Source organism: Mytilus edulis, chromosome 2, assembly GCF_963676685.1.
Source record: "Mytilus edulis chromosome 2, xbMytEdul2.2, whole genome shotgun sequence".
In the NCBI taxonomy this organism is placed as follows: domain Eukaryota; kingdom Metazoa; phylum Mollusca; class Bivalvia; order Mytilida; family Mytilidae; genus Mytilus; species Mytilus edulis.
In genome coordinates, this window is record NC_092345.1 from 78,281,675 (window position 1) to 78,304,838 (window position 23,164).

At 32.2% G+C, this 23,164-nt stretch overlaps 1 protein-coding gene across 1 annotated transcript; it reads left to right on the forward strand.

Moving 5' to 3' along the window:
- Positions 1 to 8,573: 8,573 nt before the first annotated feature.
- On the forward strand, positions 8,574 to 11,494 carry LOC139511029 (major royal jelly protein 5-like). Its single transcript, XM_071297597.1, has 2 exons — positions 8,574 to 8,644; positions 10,642 to 11,494. The coding sequence occupies exons 1-2, from the start codon at positions 8,574 to 8,576 to the stop codon at positions 11,492 to 11,494; spliced, it is 924 nt and encodes a 307-aa protein (XP_071153698.1).
- Positions 11,495 to 23,164: the final 11,670 nt, after the last annotated feature.

The following is a 23,164-nucleotide window of genomic DNA, read 5'->3' on the forward strand; positions in this document are numbered from 1 at the left end:
ACCGGATTTGTATTTTCTATCATGAATACCTTGACAGAGGGTTGATGCTCACAAGGAAGCTATTAAACCAAGAGTTTCAAATGGTGAAGTTGAAGTCATTCCTTCGTAAATTTTACGAACGCCATCTCGAGTTGGTTGACCTTTATAGAATATCCATTTCATAGATGATATCAGATATGTTCAGAGCTGTACAATTTTGTCCCCCTTTTTTTTTGACTTTCGAACTTTTATATCTGGGCGTCACTGGTAAGTCTTGTTAGGACGAGGCGCGTTTTTGACGTAATGAATTTTAAACCTGATGCCTTTTGTTATTTATTATTGATGTGTTTCTTTGCCTAATACGTTCTGCTATTTATTTGTATTGTAGTCCTGTGTTATTATGTTGTCATTTTAATGTTATATTTAACAATGCCATCAAAGTGCGAGGTTTGGCGTGCCACAAAACCAGGTTCAACCCACCATTTTTTTCTTTAAAAATGTCCTGTACCAAGTCAGGAAAATGGCCATTGTTATATCATAGTTCGTTTCTGTGTGTGTATCATTTTTACGCTGTGATTCCGTTGTGTCGTTTGTTTTCTCCTATTTTTGAGTGTGAATTCACATTACTATAAGACGTGTCACGGTACCTTTCTATCCCAAATTCATGTATTTGGTTTTGATGTTATATTTGTTATTCTCATCGGATGTTGTTTAATGCTTAGTCCGTTGCTGTGTGTGTTACATTCCAATGTTGTTTCATTGTTCTCCTCTAATATTTAATGTGTTTCCCTCAGTTTTAGTTTGTTACCCCGATTTTGTTTTTTGTCCATAGATTTATGAGTTTTGAACAGCGGTATACTACTGTTGCCTTTATTCCTTATGTCGTTACAACAATCCCGTGCCCTAACGAACTTATTACCTGGTTTGTACAAGCATGAGTTACACAACGGATGTTACATGTCGACCAAGATCTGCTTACCTGTCCGGAGCACCTGAGATCAACCCAGTGTTTAGTGGGGTTCATGTTGCGTAGTCTTTATTTTTATATGTTGTGTTTGACTTCACCAACTTTTTCGGTATTCAAGAGCTTGCAGCACCTACTCAGACTTTGTAAAACGTCACCAGTGTATGATCAGAAAGTTGATGAACCAGGGGTATGTCAAAGAACGTCTCGTCCTTTTTCTAAAAAAGTTCATCGGAAGGTACCAAGAACTTGTTGATAAATATTCCGTATCAACTTCACAAATAATACACGATGGTCTTGAAGTATAGATTTTGCGTACTGACTTTGTTTATCATCTTAAGAACGTGTTATATTATTCTTTTATTTGTCTTTATTAATATTACTTTTACTGTTAAGTCTGTTTTTTAGATATCCATTTGACGTAACTCTGTGCTTATGTATCCCATCATACTTTGAACGGCAAAATTATTTTATGATGTGACTCTGTACCAATGTATCTTGTCATACTTTGAATGACAAAATTATTTTATTATATTACTTTTACTGTTAAGTCTGTTTTTTTGTGATAAACATTTGATTTCATACTTTGAACCACACTATTATTTTATTTACTATTAACAAGATTGATCGTTTATATAAATACACAGTGTTAATTTCCATTATTTAACGCGAGCGTACATTTTAAATGAATAAATTGAATGAAAACAACGATTCATTATTTGTGCATTGTGATTAAAAATTCGTATGTATAATTACTTTAATTTGTTTCCAACTCTGTCTCGTATTGTTCAGGTCGTACTATTGCAAATATTCAATTTCATGACTGCATTATGTGTTTCTGTCAGTTTACCATAGTGTTATCACATGGTCAGGTTAGAAATTAATGGTAAACCCTAGTTTTAAATGTTTTAATGTCTTAACTTACCGTTTTAATTTATTGAATTAACTGCACGACCCGATTTTCAATTAACAGTGGTAAGATAATTGTTGCAATGAATCATGTTCAAACTTTTGTGAAAGAAGGTTTTTACTTTGAAGTGTTGCGAGGGTTTATGGTCTATGTTGAAGGCATTTGTATATAGTCACCTGCAATATAAGTACTGTTCCATTGAGTTTAGTTATATGTTTTCTGTTTCTGTCCCTGACCACTGTTTTTTGTATTTGGCATGTGTAGTGCATCTTGACATAAGACATTGCTATGTATACCGTGATGAACTTTCGTGCAGGACTGCTTTGTGTATTTTTGACATGGAACTCTTGACCAGACTACGACTTTTTGACTCTTGACCTATGCACTTTGAGTGTGTCATCATGATACAGTGTGTTCCTTTGTACATGTATATTACCCTGACCTAAAAGTATAATTCTAAATTGACCTTGCTTCTGAATATGTAGCATGAAGATGTATTGTCATAAGATGGTGAGTCTTGTGGCACAAGAAACTTCATATGAGCTTGACCTTTGCCCTCATTGTACAACTTGTATATTTTGTTTGGATTATATGGAGAATTGATTGCACTCATACCACATCTTCTTATATCTATATTAGATATATAGATATATTTGTGAGTTTTGTGTACCACGATGACCCTTTTCTCAAAATCTGCTTTGTGTTTTTTTTTTGACATGGAACTCTTGACCAGTTTATGACTTTTGGACTATTGACCTATGCATATTGGGTGTGTCTCTTGGTATGATTACTTTGACAAAGTCAGGAGTCTCTGGTTTTTGTTAGTCTAGTATGTTTTTAATTGTAAGTTTGGTTTTATGTATTGGGGTTTGAACTAGTATACATTTTGTTAAGGGGCCATCTGAAGTCCGCCACAGGGCGAGGGATTTTCTCACTTTGTTAAAACCCATCGGTGGCCTGCGACTGCTTTTTGCTCTTTTGTCATGCTACTGTCTCTTAAACACATTTTACACTTATATTCTCAATTTTTGAATTGAAGAATGTTTTGATCAAATGAAAACTAAATCTTATAATTGCCGTGAAAAATTAGAGAGAACATTTCCTGCTTCAGTAGCACCATGTACTGCCAGTTGTGATAGCTAATTAAAAATGTTTCAATCATTTTATCTTGGATTTTATTTCATGGACATGTAGATATGAATAGTCTGTTTAAGCGACTTGAAAACTCACACAGAGAAGGTATACGCATATCAATAAACTGAACTCAATGAAAAGAACCTTTAAAGTACACTTAGATAGAGAGCTCAATCTAGTGAAACACTTTGTTATGCTGGTCACATGTAACGTTTTCTGTTACCAAACTGCACCGATATCCTGAAAAAAATATGCAAGTTAATTCTAAAAGTAGAGTTCAATGGAAGTAAATAAGCTGTTTACTTAAATAAATGTAAAATAGGTCAATGGGCCACAGATTTCCCTGCTTGTGAAAAAAACATCAGTAAACTTCCACATATAGATGCAGGATTCACGTTATTTTGACCGTTTTGTGACCATAAGCATTATGTATAAGTTTTAAAATATTTGGTTAAGGCAAACTGAAGTGGAAGAACGGTCACAACAGATTTAACATTTTTCCTATCTTAAGGCTCCGTGTTGACATTCGTATCATTGGTACTCGTACCACATCTTCTTACATCTCATTATAATGACTCAGGAACAGTAAAAGTGACGCCACCCAAAATCGAACTTCATAGATCTGTGTTATCTTTCTCTTTCTTTTTATATGTCTTTTAACATTTTGTTTTGAACAAAACGATTTGTTACATATACTTCACATGTATTTCTATCAAATCTGGCATTATTACAAAGCCAATTAAATAAAATTCAGTCGAACTTGAAAATAAATATGCAATCATTCAAATATATATGCAAGTCGTTAACTGGTAAAGAGGCTAGATGCACATATCGTCGGCAAATTGAACGACACGTCGTTTTAAAACTTCTAGAAATATTAACGGAAATAAGGGATGAGTAAAGAAAAATAAATGAAAACAGAACGATTGAATTAAATAAAAGGATGTTCGATATACTGTATATTTCGGGTTATTTTTAAAATCTTTACGATACTTTATTTTTATCTAGTTTCCTGATGAAAATAAGTAAAAGAGAAGATAAATACCTTACAGCTTCCTCTTCCGCCGATACTGAAATGTTTAATGTTATAAAACAATTTTAGCGTCTTTGACCTACTTTATCTTTTTATTCGGATAGTTGCGGTTATCTTCTCCAAGTTCAACGGGAACATTAGAATGATCTAGGATAGAACCAAGATGGAACCAAGAAGTTGAGTTGCTATAACCAAACAACCCGGATGTTGAACCAGTTACTATGGTTTCGAACCAAAGAACCAAGGTTCAGAACCAAAAAAAAACCCAGATGGAACCAAGGTTTAGAACCAGAGTGCCCGGATAGAACCTCATTGCACACAGAATTCTCTTGACTTTTTATACCTTCAATGTATTTTCCAAATCATTTATTTATTTAGCATATTTATATATAATTTAATTTACTGTTTAGTCTGTTTTTTGTTATATCTATTTTACGTGACTGTATTTATGTATCCCGTCATACTTTGAACGACAAACTTATTTTATCTCTACCTGTGCGAATTTCAAACAAGCAATTTTACACCAGTACTTAAAACCTTCCACCCTGTATGGGTGCATCTTACATAGATATATAAAATCGTGTAATATAAGCAAAATGAGGATGTTAATTATGATGCATGCCTGTTTGTGCTTCTTCGTTACATTGGTTGTTTTTATAGTGATTAAGATGATAACACAATGTTGACTGCTGTACCCCTATTTTTGACATTTTTACCTATGGTGTCTGTTTGTTTTGTTCACGCATCGGTGACTATTTAATGGAATTGATGCGACTGTCATACAAGTGAGAGGTTTAAATAACTATAAAACCAGGTTCAATCCACCATTTTCTACATAAGAAATGCCTGTACAAAGTCAGGAATATGACAGTTGTTATCCATTCGTTTGATGTGTTTGAACTTTTGATTTTGCCATTTGATTGTGGACTTTCCTTTTTGAATATTCCTTGGAGTTCAGTGGGTTTTTTTTATTTTACTTTTTACTATTGTTTGCCTGTTTGTCTTTCTCTCTTTTTGCCATGGCGTTGTCAGTTTATTTTCGATTTATGAGTTTGAATGTGCCTCCGGTATCTTTCGATGATCTTCGCTTCAACATTCAACTTTATTTGTCATTCTATACTAATTCAGAAACAGTAACCCATACTGGATGAGTGTCTTCTATTTTCTAAATAACAAAATGGAAAGGTTCGGTGTTGACATGAATATCAATAATGTGGTCATTTTTTTTTAAATAAATTTCCTGTTTACAAAACTATAAATTTTTCGAAAAACTAAGGATTTTCTTATCCCAGGCATAGATTACCTCAGCCGTATTTGGCACAACGTTTTGGAATTTTGGATCCTCAATGCTCTTCAACTTTGTACTTGTTTGGCTTTATAAATATTTTGATATGAGCGTCACTGATGAGTCTTATGTAGACGAAACGCGCGTCTGGCGTACAAAATTATAACCCTGGTACCTTTGATAACTATTTACACCACTGGTTCGATGCCACTGCTGGTGGACGTTTCGTGTCCGAGGGTATCACGAGCCTAGTAGTCAACATTTCGGTGTTGACATGAATATCAATAATGTGGTCATTAAAAAAAAAAAAATTCCTGTTTACAAAACTTTAAATTTTTCGAAAAACTAGGGATTTTCTTATCCCAGGCATAGATTACCTCAGCCGTATTTGGCACAACGTTTTGGAATTTTGGATCCTCAATGCTCTTCAACTTTGTACTTGTTTGGCTTTATAAATATTTTGATATGAGCGTCACTGATGAGTCTTATGTAGACGAAACGCGCGTCTGGCGTACAAAATTATAACCCTGGTACCTTTGATAACTAATTAAAATCATCATGTTTTTAAAACAACTAGGTCGAAAACTTAAGAAAGCAGGAAAAGTTATTTAACTTTAAAATTCAACCTACAAGGTGTTTCCCTATATGCGAACAAATCATGAACAATATCTTCTGTCATATGTATTTCTGTTTTGAATCTTGCTATTTTACGATTTGTCGTCATTTTATAAGATCTAATATAACAATTATTATATGCTTACGCTTTCGATTTTTAAACTAAATGGCCGAAAGATTTCAGAGTAGACAATGTCCATTTGTACACGGACAGAAGTCTAAAACATGTACAATTCACCTATATGCAAACAAATTGTTCATTCGACATAGATATTGGCATATTGGCATTTTTATTTAAGGGGTTTATATAATTCTTTTGTAATGGCTTCCGTCATGATAAGGTTAAATGGCCGCTATGCAAATTAGCAAATCACCCAAAATTTTGCCATATGTCTTTTGCTCTTCCAGCCGCCTCTCTTATTTCGGGGTAACTTGTGCAAATCGGATGAAAGAGGTTGTAGGTTTGATCCTGGTCTGGTCTAAACAAAGACTTTCAAATGCGTTTTCGCTGCTTCTCCGATCGGCACGTGTAATCATTTGGTAAGAGCCGTGAGTAGCAATGTAGATTCACGTGTCTTTCTGTTGATTGTTACCTTGTACGCAAGAATTTTATTTAAGCGTGTCGGTGTAATTACATGGTTTCGACCTGAAAATGTATTTATTAATTCAAAAAGTTAAAAAAAAAAAAAGGACCGTACTTAAAGGAAAATAAAAAACGTAAAGTCTCTTATCAAACGGCAAAATCTAAACCTGAAACATATCAAACGAATGAAAAACAACTGTCATAATCCTTTTCTTATGTAGAACATGGCGGCTTAAACCGGGTTTTATAGCTAGCATAACCTCCGACTTGTATGACAGTCGCATAAAATTCCATACACTGACAAAAATGAGTAAAGAAAACAAACGGACATCATTAGTAAAGTAGTATAAAATAGGGTACATCAAACAACATTGTTCTATAATCTTAATCACTATAATAAACAAACAATCTGTCAACAAGGAAAAATAAAATGGCACATAGAAAAAGCGTATAAGAATGAATGACAAAAATACAGTTAAATGACCATAGCATAATACCACAATGGCGGGATATATAAGTACCAAGCTAGGTCAAAAGAATATTACCAAAAAATGAACTTTACAGTAAAGGGTAATAAAAAGTAAAATTACAAAATACTGAACTCCGAGGAAAATTCAAAAACGGAAAGACCCAAATCAAGGTCAAATAAAAGAACGCCATAACACATAACTAATATAGATGATAAACAATGTCAGTATACAGAACCGATTTATTAACAAAGTCTAGGTCTCTTTCAATGAACTTTTTATGAAAAAGAACCAGAGTAATATTTAAGAACGTCTCGTTCTTCTAAATTACTCTGGTTCATCAACTGTCAGCTCTGATTCTGGTGACGTTTAATAAAGTCTACAAGCTCTTGAAAACCAGTTGAGTTGGGAGATGCATATCCCATAAGCAGGTGAAATTGGTTTACGAACGTGGATGAAATTGATACTTTTAAATTAAAATGGTCTCGTTTGTCATAGATTCTGGTTCTGAAATGACCGCCTATGCACAATCGTTGTATGACTGTGGAAGTCGTGTCTGTTCTTTTTTTAATTTCTAGTTCTGGGTGATAAATTAATGGTAACCAATCAGAAAAATGTCGTTTGTTTATATATATGAAAGTTAAATTTAATTGTCTGGATTCCTAAATCGTTTGTCGTCAATGCCGAGTAGTGCATCTTTTATTCCAATAAGAATGCTTACTTCAAATTCAACAAATATGTTGTCAAAAAGAAATTCCAGCATACTGATCACGTGTCCCCCTTTGCAGCATGTTTTACCTTTTTGTTCACTTAAAAAGATTATGCCATATAATATCCCAAAGTAATGAATTAATATAATTTCATTTTTATATTGAAAGGCATAGTTTCACATTGGGAATAGACGTTCAACAGTTATCCATCATAATCTTGTTGTCTCTCTTTGTTCCTCAGTCAATTCTTTTATTTTGTCTATAAAATGTAACGATTCTTGAGGACACTGCTGTTTTGATCTTAATCTACTACAGTATTAGTACTACTGTATCACAGTTGATTATTTATAAATACACTGTACTTGTTTTTTGATACATACGTGGTGAAATCGACTTAGTCTGGACTGTTTATGGAGTTTGCTTATAAAATATCAGTATGACATAGAATTTAAGATGTATTTTTTTTTGGCCTGCAAACAATGATATTGGCTTATTCATGATAGCTTGTGTTGTTTCCAACTGTGTTTGCAGTAGTAAAAATGGCAAGGCTATCGACATGCTTGTTGTGTTTAATTGATATTGAGGACTCGTTTAAACTGTTATTAAAGGTATCAGGATTAGATTTCGAAATAACATTATTCTGCGTGGAATTGCTCTTGATATCAAAGATCTCAAGGAATTCCGGGCCTTGCAGTCTTTGCTCAGAACTCGGAGTACAAAATATGTTCTCCAAATTCAAATTCGTGCTCGAAAATTTTGTACTCCAAATTTAATGCGGTCATAAAACTTTTTAGTACTAGAATCGTGTTAAAGAATGTTGAGTATACTTCGTTAAATTGAGAATAGTATTTAAACACCTGCCACCTGCCTCGAATCGTGTACTCAAGACAAAAATGCTGGCTGCCAGACATATAGAAATTAGAAGGCGACATAGATTTCGGCAAGATTCTATCACCAATAGAGTGTACGTAATTTGTTGAATGTCGGTATTTGTACTGGTGCTGTCTTATATTTTAACTGTTACAACTTCTTCATTCTTTTTCTCTTTCTTTCAGGGTGATGCCGTACCCGGTTTTCCTTTTGGAATAAGCTACTGATTAAAAAGGTCATTTTAAATAATGACTCCGGTCAAAAACCTTGTAACATTTCGTCTAATTATTGTAATTCTTAAAGCCATTGCTAGTATTCTTTAAGCCGAAATGGAGCGTTCCTTGTTTAGTTGTGATAGTAATAAGAACTTTGCACAGTTTCTCTGCTTGGTACATTCCCTGTGCCTAGTTTGTCGGGCTGCATACACGCTTGTTTTAATATGCAATGGTGCATGTGTTGGTTCTAAATGAATTCATACGTGTTTCATATAAATCTCCTTCTTTTTAGAACCTCCAATTAGATACGTAAAGGAGCATTTAACAAACTGAATCTAAGCATGTTAACGTGAGCATTTACATAAATATTCCATATCAACTTCATAAATACACACTGGTCTTGAAGTATAGATTCTAGGTTCTGACATTGTTTATCATCTTAATAACATGTAATAGTATTCTTTTATTCATAATGTAAATTATTTTTATACTATTTAGGCTTTTTTTTTGTAACACCCATTTGACATGGCTCAGTACTTATACGGTAACGTTTTGTAATCTTGTCTTTCGTGTTTGCTTATGTGCTTTGTCTAGACACCTTTTGTTTATCTTTGTTGACATATTTGTTTTTTATTGTGATTAAGATAATAACACAATTTTAACTGCTGTGCGTTCATTATTTTGTTGACACATCTTTGTCAATATAATGGAACTTAATGCGACTATATCAAAGTGAGAGGTTTAGCTAGCTATAAAATCAGGTTTCATCAACCAAGTCAGGAATATGACAGTTGTTATCCCTTCGTTTGATGTGCTTCAGCTTTTGATTTTGCAATTTGGAACTGTTTCCATTTAGAATTTTCCTCGAAGTTCGGCAATTTTGTTATTTTACTTTTTGCTTACCAACACTGGTGTGTGACTGTGGCGGGTCTATAACAAGAAAATAAACCTACTAAAAACTACAATAAATACAATAAAATTACGCAAAAAACTCACCTAATCGCTCATTTTCAAAATATAAGAAAGTTGAAATAAATCAATGCCAAAACATAAACGGTTGCTGCATAAATACCATGGTAAAGAACGGTAAAACGGTAATTTCAAATTTAGGATCCAAGACGATAACACTCAAACGCAATGTGTTAGCGGTTTTGTCATGCTCCTGGTCGTTGTTCAACCGAATATTAATCAAGAATAGCATTTACAGGAAAGACCTGGTCCTTATTTTAAGTTAGTTAATACAATTTTAATTGTTTTCCTTCTATGTTTTTGTGTGTACCTGGATGTCAGTAAATATTCAATCTGAGAACCAGCAATTAAATGTATGACATCCATGGACGCCTTGTGTTTTTCAGCAAATATTTCATATTCTGAATAAAATCTAAAATGCAAATATTCCAATTGACCATTCCGATTGATTCAATATAATGCTAAACACAGAGCAGAAGGAATATATTCATTGATACTGAACAGTATATTTGAGTTTAAACTATCCCAACTCAATTCAAAACATAAACTAAAAATAAGAAAGATATTTACAAAATACAAAATTTAATGAAAGAAATAACAAATGATTTCCAGCATAATTAATGTAACACAATAATATATCCATTCAACAGAAGCAGTCATCCGATTTTGTGTTATAACATTTATTTCATATATGGCAGTTTTACTGTTGGCAGTTTCTCCACTATAACAAAAGAAAAAGGCCTACTTGTCTCTCAATTATCAGCAATTGGTTATTTGAATTTGTATTGACATGTATTCAGAATCTGTTCATACACAGAAGCAACAGATACACAAGATTAACATCTATCAACAGATACACAAGATTAACATTTATCAACAGATACACAAGATTAACCTCTATCAACAGGTACACAAGATTAACCTCTATCAACAGATACACAAGATTAACATCTATCAACAGGTACACAAGATTAACCTCTATCAACAGATACACAAGATTAACCTCTATCAACAGATACACAAGATTAACATCTATCAACAGATACACAAGATTAACATTTATCAACAGATACACAAGATTAACATCTATCAACAGATACACAAGATTAACATTTATCAACAGATACACAAGATTAACATCTATCAACAGATACACAAGATTAACATTTATCAACAGATACACAAGATTAACATCTATCAACAGATACACAAGATTAACATATATCAATAGATACACAAGATTAACATTTATCAATAGATACACAAGATTAACATTTATCAACAGATACACAAGATTAACATCTATCAATAGATACACAAGATTAACATCTATCAACAGATACACAAGATTAACATCTATCAACAGATACACAAGATTAACATCTATCAACAGATACACAAGATTAACATCTATCAACAGGTACACAAGATTAACATATATCAATAGATACACAAGATTAACATTTATCAACAGATACACAAGATTAACATTTATCAACAGATACACAAGATTAACATCTATCAATAGATACACAAGATTAACATCTATCAACAGATACACAAGATTAACATCTATCAACAGATACACAAGATTGACATCTATCAATAGATACACAAGATTAACATTTATCAACAGATACACAAGATTAACATATATCAATAGATACACAAGATTAACATTTATCAATAGATACACAAGATTAACATCTATCAACCGATACACAAGATTAACATCTATCAAGCGATACACATTGTATTAGGCAAAGAATTTATCATTACTTTCCTAGGAATGGCTTAACGTTTCTAATGTCCATTGCCTCAATCATTTTATTTTTATTTTTCAAATTGTAAACCCACTAATTCTTCATTCCTAGTGCTAGTGCTGTTCCCACATGGTGTTATCTTAGCATAGTATTTTCTCCTGAATTCTCTACATGCATGTCCATGGAAATTCAGAGAAAATACATTCCCCTAAAAAAAGATTTTTTCAAAAGCTTATATCTCAAAAATAATCACAAGCTACATTAAATCATTAAATAGGGTGAACATAAAGTCACCATGTAACAAGCATATAATTAAATGTTGTCATTTGTGATGTCTTAAATATTCTTTTTTTTAATTTCATTTGTGATTATTTGTTAATAACAAAAACATGTTGTTGATGAATATCAATAATTATAAGTTTTTCAGTTAAAATGATTAAAAAGCTTTTTCTAGAATTAACAAAGTTCTAGAATCATCTGTTTTATAGGGGAATATGACTTCATACATTACACACATCAAGTAATGCACCTATAGGGCTACCTTTGATACGTAGCATTTTTTTAAATATTTCAGGAAAATTGTAATGGTAGTTGACAGGGACGAAGGTAAAACATGTATGAAATTATCTTTTTGATATCAAATAGATTTCTTTGTAAAATTGCTGAGTAATGTAAGTAAAAACAATGCCTTAAAATCATCATGTTTAATATATTTTTCCAGAACAGCTTTATGAAATATTTATCCCTTTTATTTATGATACATTTTAAGTTTTACATAAAATTGTGTACATCGGTATTCTCTATTTTAGGATATTCCACATGAAAAATCGATAGAAACCACTTTTACACTTAATTCTTTGAATAAACCCGCAATCAACAGAATACTATTTTCCCTCATAATCAACTGTCCATTCCTTCTGCACCTGGTCTATCCGGTCCCTTAGGTATATCACACAGTGGATTCTTGACTTCTGTTTCACATTCCTTCTTGATTGGTTCCATCTCCTGTAATAAAAAAGACTGTTAATAAGTTACGTTATCATCAGTTTTAAATTTCTTACAAATTGAATACTGAAATGCTTCACAGTTTATAGTATTAACGGTTTTAATTTTCTTTGTTTACAAAGAAAGCAGCACAATATACAAAAGTTGGTCATTTACAAACCATTTAAAAATTTAAAATATCAAAAAAATGAGAATACTTCAACAATCAATTTTTTGTATAAAACAAGAGTTTCCTAAGTATATTTAAACACTTAATATATCTATAAAGCCAATATAGGACAATATTATTGAGAAAACATTTCAGTAGTTGAAGTATATAACAACAGGTTGCAGTTTGACCCACAAAAACAGAACGATGTGTTCCATAAAACAACACTAAAGTTGGATAAAGTTTTGGTACGTACATTTCAACTAATTTTAAAGGATACAAAAAAAACACTTATAGTAGTTCACTCTGTTCAATTGAAGGTTGCAAATATTGTTGTTAAGCAGTGTGTATCAAAGCATAAAATGTAAAATCTTAACATTTTTGAAATGACCCATTTGAGCTAGTGTTCTTAAAGGAAATATTGCATAGATTAGTCAGTTAGTTTAAACATATTTTATTTGTTGAATTTAAGCAAAATGGATTAGACACAAGTAGTTTTTTTGTTTTTTGTTTTATAGAAAATAAACCCATTTCCCATGTTATAACAGGAGATCTTAACATCGTTCAAGACCGAGAGTTAAAATCATTCCTCAGTAAAGGACCTAAATATCGTCCCCCGTCAATTATTAATTGGAATGAGTGTCGTAATATCATCCACGACTCACTCCATACTTACTGTATGAAATGGATAAAACGGGAAAAAGCTGACAAAAAATATTTGGACTCTTTTTTTAATTCAGTAATGAAGATAGTTGATATACGTATTCAACATTTTAAAGAACATTTTACTATAAACAATAACCACAATAAACCTATTTCTCGTATCAAACATAAACTAAAAGAACTAGCCAAGGAATTTGTTTTTGTCCCGGCAGATAAAGCTGCTAATAATATTATTATTGTTTGACGTAAATTTTACATTGAGGTTCTGAAAAAGGAAATCACCAATTCACCAACATTCCAACTGACTCCATTTTCAGAAAACGAAATCTGTAACAAACATAAACTTTTAGCCACCGCTTTACAAGCAGAGCCAAATACAATGAAAGTCCCAACTATGTATTGGCTTCCGAAGCTACACAAAAACCCTTACAAATATAGATTTATTTCGTCTTCAAGCCATTGTTCAACTACTAAATTGTCTATTCTTCTTACCAGCACACTTGGTACAATTAAAAACCTGATAATAAATTGTTCAAATAAGGCCTTCGAAAATAGTGGAATAAATTACTTTTGGAGTGTCAAGAACTCGTTGGAAGTACTTGATAAATTGCATGCTTATATTAGTGATTTTGAATCTGTTCAAAGTTTTGATTTTTCTACCCTGTATACCACATTGCCTCACATTCTCATTAAGAAAAAATTCACACACCTAATTAAATGGGCATTCAAAAAATCCGAATGTGAATATATATGTTCAAACTCTTTTAGGTCATTTTTTAGTAGCAATAAACAAAAAAACTATGTTAGTTGGACATGCTTTGATACTATATATGCCCTTGAATTTTTACTAGATAACATTTTTGTTCGCTTTGGGGATTCCGTATATCGTCAGATTATCGGAATTCCAATGGGGACTAACTGTGCACCACTTATTGCGGACCTGTTTTTGTATTGTTATGAGTTACAATTTATGACAAAAATAAGCAAAGACCCATCGAAACAACATCTGATAAACAAATTTAATAATACTTTTAGATATTTGGATGATATTTTGGCTCTCAATAATGACGACTTCAGTATGTATATTAATGAAATTTATCCTGTTGAACTTACTTTAAATAAAGCTAATACTAACAAGGACCACTGCCCTTTTCTCGATCTTGATATCTATATCACTAATGGAAAGCTGAATACTAAAATTTATGATAAAAGGGATGATTTTTCATTTCCTATCGTTAATTATCCGTTTTTAGATGGTGACGTTCCCTTGTCACCATCTTACGGTGTTTATATATCTCAACTTGTACGATTCGCTCGTGTATGTAACAATGTTTTAGATTTTAACGAGAGAAATTTATGTATTACTGAAAAATTATTACACCAGGGTTTTCGATATCACAAACTAGTCAAAACATTTACTAAATTTTATCATCGGTATAAAGACATCATTCGTAAATATAGCTCAACATGCAGACTTCTAATACGATCAGGTATTTCACATCCTATTTTTTATGGTAATATTCTTTATAAAGCACATAAAGTGTCAGTATTCACCTCAGAAACTTACAAAACCTTTGAATAAACTTATTAAGAAGGGATATAATTACGATACTGTTGTCAAGTCATTAAAGATTGCATATTTTGGCGTTAATATTGAGTCACTGATAAGGTCTTTGCATCGGAACTAAACACATTTATTCTAAAAACAGTTGTTGGCATGACACGGGTTATGTTCTTCTCATATATGTTATGATGGTATGATACTAAACCCCTAACGGGAAGGATTGTGCCTGATGTTCATATGATGAAATCATAATCTTTCAGTCAGTTTAATTGAAGTCTGGAGCTGGCATGTCAGTTAACTGCTAGTAGTCTGTTGTTATTTATGTATTATTGTCATTTTGTTTATTTTCTTTGGTTACATCTTCTGACATCAGACTCTGATTTCTCTTGAACTGAATTTTAATGTGCGTATTGTTATGCGTTTACTTTACTACATTGGTTAGAGGTATACGGGGAGGGTTGAGATCTCACAAACATGTTTAACCCCGCCGCATTTTTGCGCTTGTCCCAAGTCAGGAGCCTCTGGCCTTTGTTAGTCTTGTATTATTTTAATTTTAGTTTCTTGTGTACAATTTGGAAATTAGTATGGCGTTCATTATCACTGGACTAGTATATATTTGTTTAGGGGCCAGCTGAAGGACGCCTCCGGGTGCGGGAATTTCTCGCTACATTGAAGACCTGTTGGTGACCCTCTGCTGTTGTTTTTTATTTGGTCGGGTTGTTGTCTCTTTGACACATTCCCCATTTCCATTCTCACTTTTATACATGTGATAAAGCACATAATTTTGTGTATTACCATTAAAAGTCTTGAATATGAATTACATACTAGTCTCATAATTTACACATATCATCAAAGATCTACACCAATTGATATCTGCTACTTCACAATCCAAGATGGAAGAAGACACCAGAGCAACCTTAAAATGGTCCCTCCTTGTGTTGGAGCATTCATAAAGCAACTTGGCTACCCATTTGCTATTAGCATTCAAATGAACTGCAATGGCTTCGTTTGGAGATGAGATAGTTTATCAATGTTAGTTTGTTTCTTGCATCAGTAAAGCAGTCACAATAGGTGAGGACATATATTTTGTTTTCTACCGAACCTGCATCAAATCATTTACATATCGGATGTTTCTGTAACGACCTTGTGCAATTTCTAATCGAAAAGTATCCAGAGCGAATTCTTGTAATTACTAAAATATGTACCCTTGATACATGTCTTTTATCATATGGTTCCGTTATGAATTCACACTTTAAGCGTTTAAAAAGCATTTACTTTTGCTTGTTTCTATTCTATAGTTTGCAGAAATGTTGTAGCCACTATAGTAAATCGAATGCGTAAATTTAAAAGTATTTAAGAGTTTAAAATTATATTAAACAAGGTATTTTTGTAGTGTGTAGAGGTGTCAACGTCCAAACAGAACCGTTAGCTATAGTCTTGTATTTCATGAGGCCACACGAAAGGGGTATCGCAATATATTGTGTAGGAAAATATATAAGGGAACAATTACATATCCCCAAAAGTTATATCTTTATGTTTAGCTATATCTTAACAAGCAAAAAAGAATGAACAAATTGAGATGTGAGCGATTCATCACGTATGAAACCTTTATCATTCTCTTTAAATATTTTAGAAGAAAACTGGTTGATAAGTTGTGTCAGTAAAAATACATCTCTTATCAAGATATGTTCAAAGGAAGTTCTAATTCAAAATTTCAGGAAGTCAAGATGTGAAGTTCCCGACAAAACATGTATACATGCAACTATGTGTTTATATGTTTTTACACAGTAGGATTTATCAATCCGATTTAATACCGTCGCCTAGGTAAATCGTACAGTGTTCTGTTCTTAGGATAATATTTTTTATTGAATTTACCAAACTACGGAAGATTTCAATGTTTAGACGGTGTTATTTGTTTTACTACACCACAGGTGCAAATTTAACAAAAATCGAACCACGCAAAGGCAACATGAAAAAATATAGGTATTCGATTTTCATGTAGTCGATGAGTAATGAATTTGAAAATGCATCACAGTACAGGTTGCTCGCATGAAGCGTGAAACAAAATGGATGGAATCCCTTAAAGCTAGAGGTTTTTCTAGTTATAACACAAGTTTTAATCTAACATTTTCTATAACCATAAGAAAGTACCTGTACCAAGTCAGGAATGTGACAGTTGTAAACCATTCCTTTCATGTGTTCGATGTTTTGATTTTGACATTTGCTTAAGAATTTTCCGTTTTGAATTTTCCTCAGAGTTCGGTATTTTTTTATTTTACTTTTTTTACTGATATGTTGTTTCTGAGAAAAGTTCAATGATTTTTTTTAGGACGGACAGATGGACAGACATGAACAACTACCCCTCCTTCATCTAACTATCAATATTCAAAGAGTTCTGCTTCATTAATGAAGTCACGCATTCTTGTTGAAAAACATCCTTTCAATATACAAGGTTTTATATTACAATGTACGTCACTCAGACACACTAAACTGATAACACAGAAAACCATGGTTACTGTTTAGCCGCTCATTTGAGTGCAGTTTAACTTATATATGTGAAGTTTGATTTTATAAGATTTCAAATTTTGATTATAATATTCCATCAAGATAAAATTTATGCAAAGGAATATGTTCATAAATTTATAGTTATTGTCAAAATAAAAACTCTTTAAATATGCCCATGTTTCCTGAAATAAGCAATATTTAATATCTACTCTACAACTGTCAATACTTACTTTTTGTATTTTTTACAACAACTTTCAGTTGAAACTTTTCATCATACTCATAAGTAAATTCAAAGTGGCATCCTTCCTCGTCAACATACTTGCACTTGGTAACATTCTCAACTGAAAATACATAATATTATTACATTGCTTGTACTGAATTACTTGGATTTCCCAGTACAAAAAACTCTAGTATTTCAATCTGATAATTTCACCCCCTGTGATGTTATAAAACAATGGGTGTTTCAAGACGTTATTTGTGACGTTGCATCAAAAACAATTGAATATATGTGGAAAAAGATATAGTTCCTTTCGTTTTCTACTTTATTATATTTAAACAGTACATGATCAACTTAATAACTCTAGCAGCTTTCCTGCTTTAATGTGTTTCGGTCACTCGTTGAATATTTAAATTGGAAAAAAAATCTATACTAAGTAGGTCTCAGCAATATCTCCTTGGAATAATTCTTCTTAAAAATTTGTAACATTTATATGAATATCAACAACAAAAAAGAAGTTAAACACTGTCTTTATCTTTCTGTTTGTTGACAACCTTAGAGTTACTATCAAGACAAAGTACAGCAAAACACCTAATGCCTCTTTTAGATATTTTTATGTCTAAATTCAAATATCCTTTTTTTCTATAATATGAAGAATGAAGAAATATTTTCTGCGTTATCTATTTGTATATTTTTTATACACTCGAAACTTTAATATTTTAAAACGGAAACACCTATGTGATGATGAGCATGATCACCTGATGACATATTGCAATGTGTTATAATAACAAAATTACATACGAAAACAATTGTAAATTATTGATGTTTTTTTTTTAATTTTCCTTTAATATTTAGAGGGGGAATGGAGGAGGTAGCAGGTAATCCCGGAATTCCTGAAGAAAGACCAGGTACTGAATTCCTATGAAAGTTGGTTATTCTCGAATACCTGAGATCATTGACAGTTCATGCTGCTCTTTCTTCTATGTTGTCTCTTCTGTACTGTTTTAGTTTAGTTTAGTGTTATTCTTTTTTAGCCATGAAGTTGCCAGTTTATTTTCCATCTATATCAGTTTGAATGTCCCTCTGGTATGTTTAACCCCTCTTTTTTAAACGACTTAATCCCAAATTAAAGTAATTTGGTTTTTCTAATTTTTCTCAGTGGAGTAGAAATAGAATGTATGATATCATGAGGCTTAATTAATTATCAAAGGTACCAGGATTATAATTTAGTACGCCAGACGCGCGTTTCGTCTATATAATAAGTTATTGACATTGCCAAACAAAACAGTGATATTATCAGATCATAATGGTCTTTGAAACAGAATTATGACTGCTATATCTCATTACAAGAAAGTCTCATTTCGGTGTGATTGTAGCTAAGAAACACACTTTTGTTGAAATACCATTACTAATCCATAATTATACCCAACGTTTTAGTGTAATATCGAATAAAATAACAATACTATGCTTTTAAAAAGTAATAATCTTTACTAAAGATACCTAAATATTAAGGATTACATATGTTATTTAGTTTTATAAATTTGATTATACATTTTGGCATGAAAATATATAACAAACAGTTATAATTTCCCACTAGACATACCTGGTAAAACAGCATCAGTAGTTACATGGGAACATTGTGCTGCACAATAACATTCACTAAGTTTACCCTGTTTGAAGCCAACACATTCTGCACAGTCTTAATTTGTTTTGCACTGACCAGGACAAGTCTACAATACCAGAAGTATTTCAATTTAACATTGACACATGCTTAATTATATTTACCTCAGACAACAATTACAGAGTAAGACCCCGTTCACACTAGCATTTTGTTAATCAATCTAAATAATACATCATCTCTTATCCTAACAATCTATATCGTTCTAATCTGAACCACTGCATTAACACTACAAAATAATTGCAATCGATCTGACAAAATTACGGGTGAAACTGTAAATAATTTGTCTAAATAGAAATATTTTATCAAATTAATGTGTGATATAAATTAATACACGCTTGCCAAAAATAATGGTTGAGTTAATTCTTGTTTCACTGGTTCACGATTAAAAGTTCAAATTTTGATATTGCTGTTTGCAAAGTTTTCGTTAATTCTCAGCCCTTTATATTTAATATTCATTTTATAATAAATTGCAAGTGTAAATTCTCCGCCATACATGCGCTCTTATTATTTTCCATTCCATTATACTAGTTTAGATCGATCTCTGCGTTCACATTTAAAGTTGAATCGGTTCACTTTAGATCTTTTCACGCATAAAACTACCTCTTTGGAAGTTTTAGTTTAAACCAATTCAAGTTGTATTTGAAGCGTCATTGACACTGCCGTCGAAAATAGTGATACACACATAACTTTTGGTCTTAAAACTTAATGAAGATTCGTCTACATATCCTCTCAGGACTCCCACCTTTTGATGTGATTATAGCCCAGAAACTCCCTTTCGTTTCCAAAAATAATTTATGAATAGACAATACATATACAATACATAGACAGACCATCAAATATAAGTGTGTTGAAGACCGTACCTTGACCTATAATGGTTTACTTTTATAAATTGTGACTTGGGTGGAGAGTTGTCTCACTGGCACTTATACCACATCTTCCTATATCTATGTAAATGCTTTTTTTCTGAATATTTCTATTTGCAAAAATTAACATTCATAGTAAAATATGAAATACAATTTATTCAATATTCTTTTACCAAAAGCTATTGATATTTTTTCTCTCCAATTCAAGCACTTGTTGGTTGCTAAAGGACGAATAGTTGCCCCACACTAAGACAGTACTGATTGGCAATACAACTGCATTAAAAGGTATTGAGACAACAACCAGCATTCCAAGAATACATTTAGACAAGGAATTGTATATTTATATATACAATTCCTTGATTTAGAGGTGAAAAACAGTTTCTAAAGACATCCAGCTGATGTCTGATGAATTTATTGGATAAAAGATATTTTAATTAAACTATTCAAGTCAATTGACCGTTCCTGTCAAATTTAATATGTTACTATAAATAAAACTGGAAAACGTTGTCATTGATATTGAACAGTACAATTAGAATACCAAGTTTAATAAAGGCAATAGTAGTATACCGCTGTTCAGTAGTCATAAATCCATTTAACCGAAACAAATCCGGGTCACAAACCAAAACTGAGGAAAACACATCAACTATAGAGGGGAAAAAACTGCATCAACAGATACACTGAAATGCAAAATAAACATCAACATACCTATAAACATACTGTGTGACAACAACTGCCATATTCCTGAATTGGTACAGGACATATTAGAAAAAATCTGAACATGGTTTGATGGATAGCCGAACCTCCTGTTTGTATTGCAATGTTAAACGTAACACTAAAATGACAACATTGCGTAAAAGGAATACAGTCCAAATAAAGGCAAGAACATTTAGGACAGAGAAATTCATAAATACATACTATAATAGAACATTTCAACATGTAAACCCACAGGCACTTGTCTCAGAATTTGTTTTCCTATATACCTTAATATAACATTAACACAAGGTACTTAACTCACATTTTTGAAAAATGTCAGTTGGTCGCGAAATTCCATTTTATGCCGATTTCTCGGTTGTCGACTCCAATAAAACTTGTTATGTCGTAAGTATTGAGGTAGATAGGGGGAAAATCTGAGACAAGTGCCTGTGTGTAAACCATAGAATAACAACGAATACCGGAAATTAATTTTCTACAGGACACAAATACAGCACAATAGGATTATCAACTGTGTGTCATTTGAACATTTGAATGCCACAAAAAGTGACGTCACAGGTTGTTTGATGTTTTTTCTAACCATTACAAGAATATTATTATCGAATTTGGTTAGTAGTGACATAATTATTTGTATTTTATTACCATGTCGGTTTTAATTTTTAAATCAAATTGTTTAAAAACAAATAAATCATGTACATATAGTTGTCTAAATTTCTTATAAACGAACTAGTTGATTAATTATGTTTACTTTTACATACATGTAGAAAACTAGAGGCTCTTAAGAGCCTGTGTCACAAACTTCGGTCTATGTGCATATCAAAACAAAGGACTCTCTCCAACATTGTTGACGAGAAAAGACTTAATGGCATCAATCTCTTTTTTTTATCTTGTATTACAGATCTTTTGTTCTGTTTTGAGATTTAAAGTGTTTACTTATCTATTATAATTTAAATCATATAAGCATAACGGTAAAAAATAATCTCTCAAAATATCATAGTTTTCATGATAAAAGTCAAAAATTGATATTTATCAATGATGGGCAATATCTCCTATAAGAATTTGTCTAACAGTTTTGCCATACATGTATATGGACAATTGAAAGAGCTCATTATTCTGAACATTTTTGCTACTTCAGATTTTCTCTATTAATAAAGGTTAACAAGAATGTGTCCAAAGTACACGGATGCCCCACTCGCACTATCAATTTCCATGTTCAATGGGCCGTGAAAATGGGTAGAAAATCTAATTTGGCATTAAAATAGAAAGATCATACCATAGGGAACATGTGTACTAAGTTTCAAATTGATTGGACTTCAACTTCATTAAAAACTACCTTGACCAAACCTTTAACCTGAAGCGGACAGACGGACGGACGTACAGACCAGAAAAAATAATGCCCCTCTACTATCGTAGGAGGGGCATACAAAAATACAAGATACAATTTGTATCCCCCCTAATGTTCTTTGTTTAGCCATTTCAGCCATGTTGTTTAGTAAGCAAAGTCATCTGACACATTTTTTTAAAAGTTACCCTAATGATGATTGCGGCAAAGTTTGTTTAAATTTGGCCCAGTAGTTTCAGAGGAGAAGACTTTTGTAATAATTAACGGAAGACGACCATGACGGACCCCACTGAGAAAAGCTCACTTGGCCTATTAGATCAGGTGGGCTAATAAAAATAGAATTAAATCCACTAACAATAAGACATCGAACAAAATCCAACCAGAATTTCAAATGAAAAATCATAATTAAATACAGGAGTTTTGGATGTACTAATACCGAGACAGGGCTATTAGCAATGTAAATTTACACTAAGCATGATAGTCATATACGGGAATAGCTTAGAGCACTAGACGATGTTGATTAGAAACCAAAATGTTAGACGTGGAAAACATGTCTTTAGTAAACAACAAACGATTGGGCTGGGTATGTTACTGCTGAGAAATTGTGAAGTTGACATCGTTCCTTTTGTTCACTGGCGTCAACGTGATGACCGTAACTGCAATTACGACCATCCCAATATGGCGGACACAAATATAGGGATATTTTATAAGGCTGATTTCTCCACTTATTATTATTATTGGTTAGTCAGTGATAAGACATCATGAATATATCTGAAAGTTAAATTAAAGAATTTTGTAAGGTGCTTTCACTTTTTGTCTTTTATGTGATTCTAAATGAATTCTGCTCCTTATGAGTAAAAATTCAAATCGTCCAGTATGGGTGCTCAATTAGTACACATTGGAATACTGACTGTCTGTTGAAAATACCAATCCTCGAAACTCAACAAATGTGTTGCCCATCAAAAAGT